The sequence below is a fragment of the Saitoella complicata genome, assembly GCF_001661265.1.
Source record: "Saitoella complicata NRRL Y-17804 unplaced genomic scaffold SAICOscaffold_1, whole genome shotgun sequence".
In the NCBI taxonomy this organism is placed as follows: Eukaryota; Fungi; Ascomycota; class Saitoellomycetes; order Saitoellales; family Saitoellaceae; genus Saitoella; species Saitoella complicata.
In genome coordinates, this window is record NW_017566992.1 from 1,355,627 (window position 1) to 1,367,097 (window position 11,471).

Sequence of the window (11,471 nt, forward strand, 5' to 3'; positions counted from 1 at the left end):
TTTTCCCAGGGAGGTGCGACGTCATACGCGACCCCTGAGTGCAACCTTGAGCGTTCACACAACGAGTTCGAGAAAACAACTGCAATTGCGAGGGTGACCAGCTCTGTATTGAGGCTTCGATCCATGGTGAAGAACAAGAGGAAGCCGGAGGACACCGATATTGAGACTGCACACGGCCAACTACCGCATACATCCATAATCAATGACACAGCGTCCCCGTCAAGCCGCGTTACGGCGCTGTTTGGCGAGATAGACTTGGCAAAGTCCGGCTCAGAGCCAATAGGGATGGTTGGTGTGAAGCCGAGGAAGAGGGCGGTTGCGAGTGTGATGAGAGCTGTGGTGGGCGTGGTGGGGGAGGTGCCGGAAACGCCGCAGACGATGGGGAAGAGGTCATCGCGGACTGGCCTTGGCCAGCTACCAACTGAGGAAGGGACTATCAATGCACTGGCTGCTGATATCCCTGCTCGGCGCTTCCTATTCCCACATAAACCATCTTCATCGCCAATAAAGGAAAAGGAGATGGGCACGTGTACGAACCGCCTCCTCTCACCCCCACCACATCCTACGAAACTACACGACGACACAACCGACTCCGAACCCGAACCTCCATCTCCCACCTCTCCATCGCATCCCCTTTCTGCGGACGGATCGTCGGGTTCGAGTGGGAGTTCGTCCCCACCAAAACCAAGCACCGAACTGCAAAAATATCAACGATGGAAAAAGAGACAGGACCAGATATATGCATGGCGCACACGTGAAACACGAGACGCCAGAGAAAGACGATATGAGAGGAGGAGTGTGCATGTAAAAGAGGGTGCGAGGAGTGCGGGGACGAGTCCAGAGAAGGGGGTTGGCGCCGGGAGGAGGGTGAGGTTTTCGATGTGAGGTGTATGCAGACGAGATGATGCGGACAGTGTACGATATATAAGAGGATGGAAGACATGGGAAGCCGTATACGACAAGGGACGCGATTTTGTGGGGGGCTTTTTGGTTGCAATAGTATGGACTACAGTATACCCAGGCAGGGTGCATATGCATAGACGGACGAAGGGTCGAGTTGTCGGCGTTACGATTTATTCTTATTACCTAATATACAGATATCTTCAACTCGAGTCGTCTTTCTTTCCGTTCAGCGGCTGGGTTGTTCGCGTTTTGATATGGTCGTGCACGGTGCCGGCATCCAGCATATTCATGAGAACCCCGTTCCCTTACGCACTACAGATGCTCTGAGTTTTCATCCCGCGACTCGGAGCTCGCAGAGCGGCCCCTGCTGTCCTCGAGCGTCGCAGTGGGTTGGCGCCATGCCATCCTGACACCTCCTCATAGGCGAGTTCTCGTTGAAGCCCTCCTTCAAAAGTCCAACCCACCCTCCTCCTGCGCAGCAGCAATCTTTCTCTTCAAATGCCTCTCCCCACTCTCAATCTCCCCATCCCTATCCTCCTCCCCATCAACACCAACTAACCCTCTCCCACCCTCTCCCACAAGCGTACTGACAACCTTGGCCTTGTTCTTAATCTTGAGCCACAGCGTATCAAAGTCGCCGCCTTCACTGTTTTCCATAGGAACTTGGGCAAGAAGAGATTCGAGCCTGGCGAGTTGCTTCTCTGCCTTAGCGGGGACAGTGTCGGTGCCGGAGGAGGAGGAAGAGGGGGAGGAGAGGAGAGCGCGCCAGAGAAGGCAGCGACCAGAGATGATGCCTAAGTCGCGAAAACGTTGGTAGGCATTCTCGAGGCCGAAACGGCGGCCTTCGATTTCGCCTTGGATGAGACCGTCGTTGTAGCCTTGTTCGTGGCCTTCCTTATAAAAACTGTCATACACGGCTTCTTTAAGCTTACTGGCATGCAGTGGGAAACGGAAAAGGGGGACATACGACTCCTCCAGGTTCAAGAGAGGATCAAACAATTCGTCGACAAGTTGATTTGCCATGGTCAGGGTGATATTCGCGTTTTGGTCGGTGAATTAATTAAGGCGGGATCCTTCGTTACGTCCATGACTTCAACTCGACGCGTCAAAACACGCGCGATTCTCCAGTCTCGAATCACACTCCCTCTCGACTACATCCATCATCGTCGTTAAGTCTTGACTTGATCCTCCATGCTCGTTGTCGTTACCTGACTTGCTTACTGATCCACGCTCCCTGATCCACGCCCGCTGTCTCTCGATCACTTGGAAGTTCAGGATGGTACGTCTACACCGATGCCTGTTTTTTGCGGTCGCTGTTTACTATAGTTTATGTAGTGAATTGATAACAAGATTTACTACGCGTAGGGCAATGCATGCTTTTCCTTTCTTTGAGTTCTCATCCTGGTATCCTACACTTCCGCCCAAACAAACTCATTTCAGCTATGCCTGAACATCCAACAACACAGCAACAGACCCAAGCGTCCTCAACGCATCGGCCTTCTCTACATCATGCGTATCCTCAACCTCTCCCCAAACCCTCGTCTGCTCCTCAACCTCCAACGTAGCCACCCTAGCACAATCCTTAACACCAATTGCCCGTGGACGTCCGACCATAAGAATTCCGAGGAGGAAAGACTTGGTGTGGAGGACTGTACGCTCAAACGCGGCCAGCTCCCAGGGGAGGAGGGACTCGACGTAATGTTGTGCGATGGATTTGGTGAGGAGGGGTTGGCGATGGCCAATGATGCCTGCATCACCTTCCAGGACTGACATCTTGACGGAGTCGGTGTCTTTGAGGAGGTTGCTGGTTGCGGCATGCTTGGTGAGGTACTCCTCAGCCTCCTTAATCAACGGTGTCCAATGCTCCTTCTGTAACTCAAGCAACCGCTTTTGACGTGACTCGGCCCAAATAACGAGGGTGTCTGTGTCAATATATCTCATCAAATCCCTGATTGCCTCCGAGCGGCCCTTCGTTACGTCTTTTGCAGTGGCGGGGTCGAAGTAGTCGGTATATCTGCCGACAAGAGAGGTTAGGGGGAGGGAGTGCTGACGGATTGAGGCTGTGGGGAGGGAGTTCCATTCTGCAGCGATGAGGTAGGCGAGGTGGGGTTTGTTGTGGGGGACGACGAGGCGTGTACCGGAGGGGGTCTTGAGGGGGCGCGAATCAAGGTTGACGTTGTAGCCATCTGTGGAGAAGAACATTAGACGAGAGTTTTCATTACTGGAGGGGAATGATATGTACCTTCTACAGAAACCACATTGACGGTTTTCCAGAAGCGCTTCATAGTCTTCTCCACCAACTTGGTCTGGGAAGGCTGATTCGGCAAGGCCTCCGCCATCCTCCCTGGCACCGACGCATGGATCCTCCTGAAGGCAATCGAACACGGACGAATGGTCCTCACTGTCGACAGCCTGGCCAATGATCTGACGGAATACATGACGATGGAGTAGTTCACCAGTTTTCGATTTCCTTTAATTCGCGTTTGGTTGTTGTGTTAATTAAGGAGTCCTTCGAATTCATTACGTCCAAATTGGGAGAAGTGAATTCGACGCGTCAAAACACGCGATTCCTCGACGCCGGGAAAACAAAGGCCTACCAACCAATATACCAAGGGAGTCCAGCTGTGCTGGAAGTTATTGAATCGGATCATTGTCAGGATTTTTATCAGTTTGTTATCGTTCAGCAGTTTTTGATTTCCTTCTTTCTGTACACCGACCACAACACCACCGACAACGCGGTCCCGGTGAACACACACGACCACAATGCCAGGTCCTCAACAAAAGGTCTTCGGCCTCACCTCCTCCTCCGGTCGTTCTGGAAGCCGAGGCAACACAGGTGGCAAACGCTCTTACCGCCCCAAAACCGCACAAAGCGTCCTACCCAGCGAAGCCACAAACATCGACGAAAAAGCCGAAGCAACAAAACTAGCGAGCGAGATCGATGGTAGGATGGGTTTTGAGAAGTATGAGGCTGGTCCGAAGAGGGTTGGATGGTTGATTAATATGCACCAAACGACAATGGACGACGGCAAAGCAGCGATGGATTACTACTTCTTGGGCGACGATGGGGATTCGTTCAAGGCGAGTGTTCAGTATGATCCGTATTTGTTTGTTGCGTGTAAGGTTGGCACGGAGGGGGAGGTGGAGGAGTATTTGAGGAGGGCGTTCGAGGGGTTGATTTTGAAGATTTCGAGGGTGCAGAAGGAGGATTTGAGGATGCCGAACCATCTGACGGGGTATCGAAGAACGTTCATCAAGCTGACGTTCGCCAACACGAACGACCTATACCAAGTCAAGAAAGTTCTAGCACCGATCGCAGAGTCAAATAGGAAGAAGATGGACGCCTTGGACGCATACACCGAAGTCGTCAACGCCTCCCTCAATCTCGACCTCGACGAAAAGCCATATCACAACAAACAGACCAACGTCATGGACGCCGCGGACAACATCGTCGATCTCCGCGAATGGGACGTTCCCTACCACGTCCGTGTCGCCATCGACAAAGATATTCGAGTGGGAAAGTGGTACACAGTCGAAGCGAAAGCTGGGGTGATCAACATCACGGATATTCCAGAACGTGTGAAGCGTGCTGAACCAGTGGTGTTGGCATTCGATATCGAGACGACGAAGTTGCCGCTCAAGTTCCCCGATGCGGCGACGGATTGTATAATGATGATTTCGTACATGATTGATGGACAGGGATATCTCATCACGAATAGGGAGATCGTGTCGCAGGATATCGGGGATTTCGACTACACACCCAAACCTGAGTTCGAAGGCCCGTTCATTATCTTCAATGAGCCGGATGAGAGGAGCCTGATTATGCGCTTCTTTGAGCATATCCAGGATGTGAAGCCCACTGTTATCGCGACCTTCAACGGAGATTTCTTCGATTGGCCATTTGTTGAGACAAGGGCGGCGTTTCATGGGATCAGCATGTACAACGAGATCGGGTTCCAGAAGGACAGTGAGGAGGAGTACAAGTCGAACTATTGTGCGCATATGGATTGTTTTAGGTGGGTGAAACGTGATTCATACCTCCCGCAGGGAAGTCAGGGTTTGAAAGCCGTTACTGCTGCGAAGCTGGGTTATGACCCCGACGAGTTGGATCCGGAGTTGATGACGCCGTATGCGAGCGAACAGCCGCAGGTGTTGGCACAGTACTCCGTTTCCGATGCTGTTGCGACGTATTATCTGTACATGAAGTACGTGCATCCTTTCATTTTCTCGCTCTGTAACATCATTCCGTTGAATCCGGATGATGTCCTACGAAAGGGAACGGGTACGTTGTGTGAGATGTTGCTCATGGTTGAGGCGTACCAGAAGGGTATTATTCTGCCGAACAAGCATTTGGAGGAGCATGGAAAGCATTATGATGGGCATTTGCTGGAGAGTGAGACGTATGTCGGTGGACACGTTGAGTCTCTCGAGGCTGGTGTTTTTAGGAGTGATATCCCTGAAGAATTCGAGATTGATCCCACGGCATGTGATGAGTTGCTCGGTGATTTGGATGCGGCGCTGAAATTTACGATTGAGGTGGAGGAGAAGAAGAAGTTGGAGGATATCACCAATTACGACGAAGTTCGGGAACAAATCGCAAGTGGGTTGAGGGAGTTAAGGGACAATCCCAAGAGGAAGGAGAAGCCTACCATTTACCATTTGGATGTCGCGTCCATGTACCCCAACATCATGATTACGAATCGTCTTCAGCCTGATTCGATGATGGATGAGAGTAACTGCGCGGCGTGTGATTTCAATGTTCCGGGAAAGAACTGTGATCGGAGGATGACTTGGGCTTGGCGTGGTGAGTACTTTCCGGCGAAGAGGGATGAGTTCAACATGATTCAGCGTGCGCTGCAGAACGAGTTGTTTCCTGGAAGATATTCCGGGTCAGCACAGAGAACGTGGGATGACCTCTCGGCGGCTGAGCAGAGCAACCAGATCCAGAAGAGATTGTCTGACTACTGTAGGAAGGTCTACCACAAAATTCACGATACGAAGACTATCAATCGGGAAGTCATTGTTTGTCAGAGGGAGAACCCCTTCTACATCGATACTGTGAAGAGTTTCCGTGATCGTCGATATGATTACAAGGGGCTTCAGAAGCAGTGGAAGGGGAAGGTTGGTGACTTCAAGAAGGCTGGCGACGCGGGTGCTGTTGACGAGGCAGGCAAGATGGTTATCTTGTATGACTCTCTGCAGTTGGCTCACAAGGTCATTCTGAACTCCTTTTACGGGTACGTCATGAGAAAGGGTTCTCGATGGTATTCCATGGAGATGGCTGGTGTTACGTGTTTGACTGGTGCTACTATCATTCAGATGGCACGCAAGATCATCGAGAGAGTAGGAAGGCCCTTGGAGTTGGATACGGATGGTATCTGGTGTATCTTCCCCAAGACCTTCCCTGAAGATTTCGTCTTCACGATGAAGAACGGGAAGAAGTTGAATTTGTCTTATCCCTGTTCGATGCTTAACCATCTCGTGCACGCCAAGTTCACCAACCATGCTTACCAAGATCTCGTTAACCCCAATACCTACGAGTACAAGACCTCAAGTGAGAACAGTATCTTCTTCGAAGTTGATGGACCGTACCGTGCGATGATGCTGCCGACCTCTAAGGAGGAGGACAAGAACTTGAAGAAGAGATATGCTGTTTTCAACGACAACGGGTCTTTAGCTGAATTGAAGGGGTTTGAGCTTAAGCGTCGTGGTGAGCTACAGCTTATCAAGATCTTTCAGAAGCAATTGTTTAAGGTTTTCTTGGAAGGCGAAACAAGGGAAGAGTGTTATGCCGCTGTTGCGAAGATCGCAAATAGGTGGTTGGATGTGCTCGACAGCAAGGGTGTCACTCTCGCTGATGAGGAGTTGGTAAACCTCATTTGTGAAAACCGATCCATGTCCAAAACGCTGGAGGAGTACGGCAAGCAGAAGTCTACATCCATCACGACCGCTAGGCGTTTGGGTGAGTTCTTGGGTGAACAGATGGTTAAGGATAAGGGATTGGCCTGTAAGTATATTATCTCTTCAAAGCCGAAAGATGCGCCTGTTACGGAGCGAGCTGTCCCCATTGCTATCTTCTCGTCCGAGGAGTCGGTGAAGACACATTTCTTGAGGAAGTGGCTTAAAGATGCAAGCTTGACCGACTTTGATTTGAGGAGTATACTTGACTGGGGATACTACCTCGAGCGTTTCGGTTCAGTCATTCAAAAGCTCATCTCCATTCCTGCTGCCCTGCAGAAGGTCGAGAACCCCGTTCCTCGTGTCGCTCACCCAGAATGGTTGCAGCGCCGTTTGGCTGCGAAAGCGGATAGGTTCAAGCAGCAGAACATCACGAACATGTTCAGTAAGAAGGCGCCTACATCCCCGACCAACAGCAACGGCGACTCGGGTGTTGATCTCGAGGACTTCGGAGGAAGCTCTACTCAAGGTCTTGTGAAGCCGTTGAAGCAGGGTCGTGTTGTAGTCAAGCGCAAGACGGCTCACGAGAGGGAAGAGGACGACGACCCTTTTGCCAGTTTGCCTCCGGTCATGCCAGATCCATCGCAGGATTACTCTGCATGGTTGAAGTACCAGAAGCAGAAGTGGAAGCTTCAGCGTGTTGCGCGCCAGAGAAGAAGGCATTTGTTCGGCAAGCAGGATCATGCTGCGGCTGGTGGTTTGTCAGGCATGTTCCGTGATCAAGCGGGTATGATCTTTACGCGGCCGTGGCAGATCTTGCAGTTGCGCGAGAGCAACACTCCTGGTCAGCTTGCTGCTTGTGTTCTCATCGAGGGCGGTATGCACAATGTCAAGATCAACGTGCCTCGCCGTTTCTACGTCAACCTCAAGTCCGAGGATTTACCAAACGTTGAAATTCCTGGATGCAGGGTCACAAAGGTTTCGCATACTTTGCCTAATGGGCATCCATCTGTCGGCCTTTTCGAGCTCGAGATGTCTGAGGATACCTACCTTGAGTACAAGTCGAAGTTGAACACTTTGCTTACCCATCCTTCTGTCGAAGGAGTGTACGAGACCAAGGTAACGCCGAAGGTCAGGGCTTTGCTTCGCATTGGTGCTCGTTGCAACTTAAACACGAGCATCGAAGGATCGTTGAGCGCTGGCTTAGCTACAGGATTCCATTTGGCCAACCTGAAACCTGATGACAGAGCGACGACTTACTTGGAGGGACTTCCCCTGCAGTACCTTTACCTCTACAATGTCAATGACGGCGACAGGCAGGTCCTTGCGCTCTTCTCGTCCATTCACAACTCGGCACATGTCGTCGTCTACGACGGTGGTCGCCAAGGCCAGCAAATGCCTAACATGGAGAAGATCTACTCCGATATTCTTGCAAAGAAGTCCCAGGTCGATGCAGAGCAGGCATTCGAGTATCCTGAAACCATCGACTTTACTGTTACGTTGACCAAAACAAAGAAAAAGGCCATGAAGGCCATCTCGGATGCGATCAAACGTTATGAAGCAAATATCGAAAAGAGCGCTTCGACGGTCTTGATCATGGATCCCAGGGACAAAGAACAACTGGCAAGTCATTTGCCTGATATTGAAAAGTATCCCGTTATGAGCTTTCAAGGTCCAAGCAATTCAAACACTCTACCCCCTCTTGGATGGCAGTCAGTTGTTGCAAAGCGGTTGATAGGACAGTGGCTGATCATGGCTGAATGGGTTTCTCACCGCGTCAGTCTGGCGCGTTATGGTAGTGTCCCTCTGTGTGACTTCGAGGCAGATGAGGTCAGATTCTTGACAGACATCTTGTACGCACGAAGACTCAAGCAGCACGACGTGGTCTTGTGGTGGTCGTCTGGTCCCAAGGCAGACTTGGGGGGTTCTGAACAAGATGACGCTCTTCTCGCGACGGAGCCAACCAGCATCGTTGAGGTCAACTCACCGGGTGCTTACTCAACCGTTTGCGTTGAGTTTGATGTGCGTAACCTTGTTGTCAACACAATTCTCACGTCTGCTATCATCAACGACCTTGAGGGTGCCGACTCTGGTAGTTTCGGTATGATGGGTGACGGAGAGAATAAAGATGACCAGGGCGAGTCGACCGGCAACCTTAGTGAAAACAGCTTTTCGTCCGCGTCACTTCTCGTGTTGAAGGACATGGTCAGGACATGGCGTGAAGAAGCAGTCTCTGGCATCCATCACGCAGACCTCATGGTCCAGCATCTTTTCAGGTGGATTCAGAGCACCGAATCTTGCTTGCACGACCCAGCTCTGCGTCATCATATCCACGCCATCACCAAGAAGGCATTCCTTCAGCTATTGGCCGAGCTGCGCCGTGTTGGATCCAAGGTTGTGTTTGCAGACATGAACCGCATCATTATTCAGACAAGCAAGCCCACCGTCGGAAACGCCTGGGCGTACGCTGATTACGTCGTCAAAGCTATCAAGACTAAGCCTATGTTCCACTTCCTGGACCTTGTCAAGAAGGAGTTCTGGGATTATCTTTTATGGATGGACGACGTGAACTATGGTGGTATCTCTTGTCCCGCGGATCAAGTTGCGGTGATGACTACGCAAGGCGCTTCCTACAATACTGTCTTGCACTGGCATATCAAGAGCTTTTTGCCTCCTGCAATGCAGGAGGACTTTTCACACTGGGTTGTGGAGTTCATCAGGCATATGCACCAATGCAAATCTGATCAGTCGAACCTTACACAATGGCGTGGACAAAACGACGAAGAAAAGCCAGCGCTTGGACAGGGTGTCTTGGCACGTCATTTCACCAAACCGTTGAAGAAGCGCGTTGGTCAGCTGTACCGTAGTCAGCTTGATGCTATGATGGACCCGGAGTTGCTACCAATGTTCTCATTCCCGGCGCTGCCAGGTTCCCACCTGGACCTCACTAACCCTACCCTTGAGCTTGTCAAGTTCCTGAGTGCTGTTTATGGTCTAGCGAAGGACATCGTTCTCGAAGTGCGAATGCTTCGTAAGGAACTCCTTGCTCTCCTCGATGTTCGTGAGTTCAGTAACGAAGCTACGTTCTTGAATCCCAGTGAGACTCTTAAATTCAGGCATGTCACTTGTGTTCGCTGCAGTTACTCTCGTGATCTTGATTTCTGCCGAGACGAGGAATTGATGGCTAGCATTGACGAGTCGGAGGACGGAAACATTCACGCGTGGACATGTGCCGAATGTCATAGCGAGTACGACCGTCTCGCGCTGGAAGAGCAGATGATCGCGGATTTACACCAGAGTTTCACGACTTACCAGCTTCAGGATCTGCGTTGTGCGAAATGCAAGCAGTCCAGAATCGAGAACATCCGCAAGCATTGCGCGTGTTCTGGAGAGTGGGTTCCCACGATGTCAAAGGCGAATTTGTTGAAGAGGGTGAAGGTATATGAGAATGTGGCTAGTTTTTACAAGTTGGAGATGTTGGCAAACCAAGTCGAGGAGCTTTCTGAGCTCGCTGGGTTCGCACATGCGCATTAGCGATAGTCATTTGCATGTTTTGAAAATTAGAGTAACTACAGGTACGGATATACCTATCATATAACGGACTTGTGCGGAGTTTTGGTTGATGTACACGGATGATTCAGGGTGTAGTTGCAACATGCATGTTCAATTCGATAGACACGGACCCGTGATGCCCTTGCGGTCCATCCCATCTGACCCTGACCGTACACTTCATTTGATATGTTCCACGTATTCTATTTTGCAATGAACTCCTGAGCCTCCCTCTGTGCTTGCTTCTCTGCCAAAATAGCCTGAACACCAACAACACCAACCTTACCTCCACCAGCAGTACCCATCAAAAGATCCTTAGCTTGCGACCACTTCTGAGATTCCGTGCCGTGTGATACGATGTTCTGTTGACGGCGTTCGAGGTCCTCCAAACGCAATGCGTACGATAAGCCCTTAGGAGCGCTGAGCGCCTCGTCGAAGGCTTTGTCGAGGGCTGCGCTCAATTGCTCCTCGTTAACAATGAATGTCTCGGAGGCGTGGTAGAGATCCAACAGATTCTGGAGGACCTCCTCTTCCTTATCAGCCTCGGCAGCTTCGCGGTTGCGGATCTTCTTGGCTGCATGCCTCGCGTCTGCGGCGGGGTTGTCTATTGGGCGGATGTCGTTCAAGAGGGTGGCGATCGTGGGAAGAGTGAGAACTTCGTCTTGTGCAAGAGGCGCGTTCCGCTTCGCCTCCAAATACGCAGCACGCTTCTCCTCGACTGCCTTTTTCTCCTCGATCTCAATTTCGACCACCTCCTCGTGAGCGAGGACAGCTTCCCTCAAGTATTTTCTTCGCAGGTCTGCCATCTCGGCTGCGCGACGCTGCTCGGGCGTACGCATCGGCTTGGGCTTTATAGGTTCCTTGGTGTTTGTTTCGAGGACTTTGACGGGTGGCCAGTATTGTTCCTTGTACTGAAACTTGGGCGGTCTCTTGGATTCGGGGAGGTCCTCGCGTTTAGGGATTGAGTAGCATCTGCAGAGAGATGGCAACCGTCTCGCGACAGCGGTCGTTCTTGTCACAGACATGGACATCTTGATCGAGAGGTGTTTTGTCCAGCGCTGTTCGAACTTTTTGGCTGTGCATCCGGGGTGCAACGACCTGCAGTCGGGGAAGGGCAATAA

General features: G+C 51.3%; 5 protein-coding genes across 5 annotated transcripts; 2 read left to right on the plus strand and 3 right to left on the minus strand.

Annotated features, from left to right (window-relative positions):
- Positions 1–70: 70 nt before the first annotated feature.
- SAICODRAFT_28643 (uncharacterized protein) lies at positions 71–1,068 on the plus strand. The gene has a single exon (XM_019167190.1). The coding sequence runs from the start codon at positions 124–126 to the stop codon at positions 883–885; it is 762 nt and encodes a 253-aa protein (XP_019027678.1). The 5' UTR covers positions 71–123; the 3' UTR covers positions 886–1,068.
- A 66-nt stretch (positions 1,069–1,134) lies between these two features.
- SAICODRAFT_28644 (DUF1715-domain-containing protein) lies at positions 1,135–1,949 on the minus strand. The gene is made up of 2 exons (XM_019167191.1): positions 1,871–1,949; positions 1,135–1,807 (listed from the first exon to the last, which is right to left on the minus strand). The coding sequence occupies exons 1-2, from the start codon at positions 1,924–1,926 to the stop codon at positions 1,351–1,353; spliced, it is 513 nt and encodes a 170-aa protein (XP_019027679.1). The 5' UTR covers positions 1,927–1,949; the 3' UTR covers positions 1,135–1,350.
- A 288-nt stretch (positions 1,950–2,237) lies between these two features.
- On the minus strand, positions 2,238–3,204 carry SAICODRAFT_63544 (ATP12-domain-containing protein). The gene is made up of 2 exons (XM_019169997.1): positions 3,146–3,204; positions 2,238–3,089 (listed from the first exon to the last, which is right to left on the minus strand). Exons 1-2 carry the CDS (start codon positions 3,186–3,188, stop codon positions 2,344–2,346), a joined length of 789 nt encoding a protein of 262 aa, XP_019027680.1. The 5' UTR covers positions 3,189–3,204; the 3' UTR covers positions 2,238–2,343.
- Positions 3,205–3,483: 279 nt separating this feature from the next.
- Positions 3,484–10,444, plus strand: SAICODRAFT_110866 (DNA polymeras-like protein epsilon). The gene has a single exon (XM_019165315.1). It carries the CDS (start codon positions 3,667–3,669, stop codon positions 10,333–10,335), a length of 6,669 nt encoding a protein of 2,222 aa, XP_019027681.1. The 5' UTR covers positions 3,484–3,666; the 3' UTR covers positions 10,336–10,444.
- Positions 10,445–10,482: 38 nt separating this feature from the next.
- Positions 10,483–11,405, minus strand: SAICODRAFT_28647 (uncharacterized protein). Its single transcript, XM_019167192.1, has one exon. It carries the CDS (start codon positions 11,379–11,381, stop codon positions 10,554–10,556), a length of 828 nt encoding a protein of 275 aa, XP_019027682.1. The 5' UTR covers positions 11,382–11,405; the 3' UTR covers positions 10,483–10,553.
- Between the last annotated feature and the right edge of the window lie 66 nt (positions 11,406–11,471).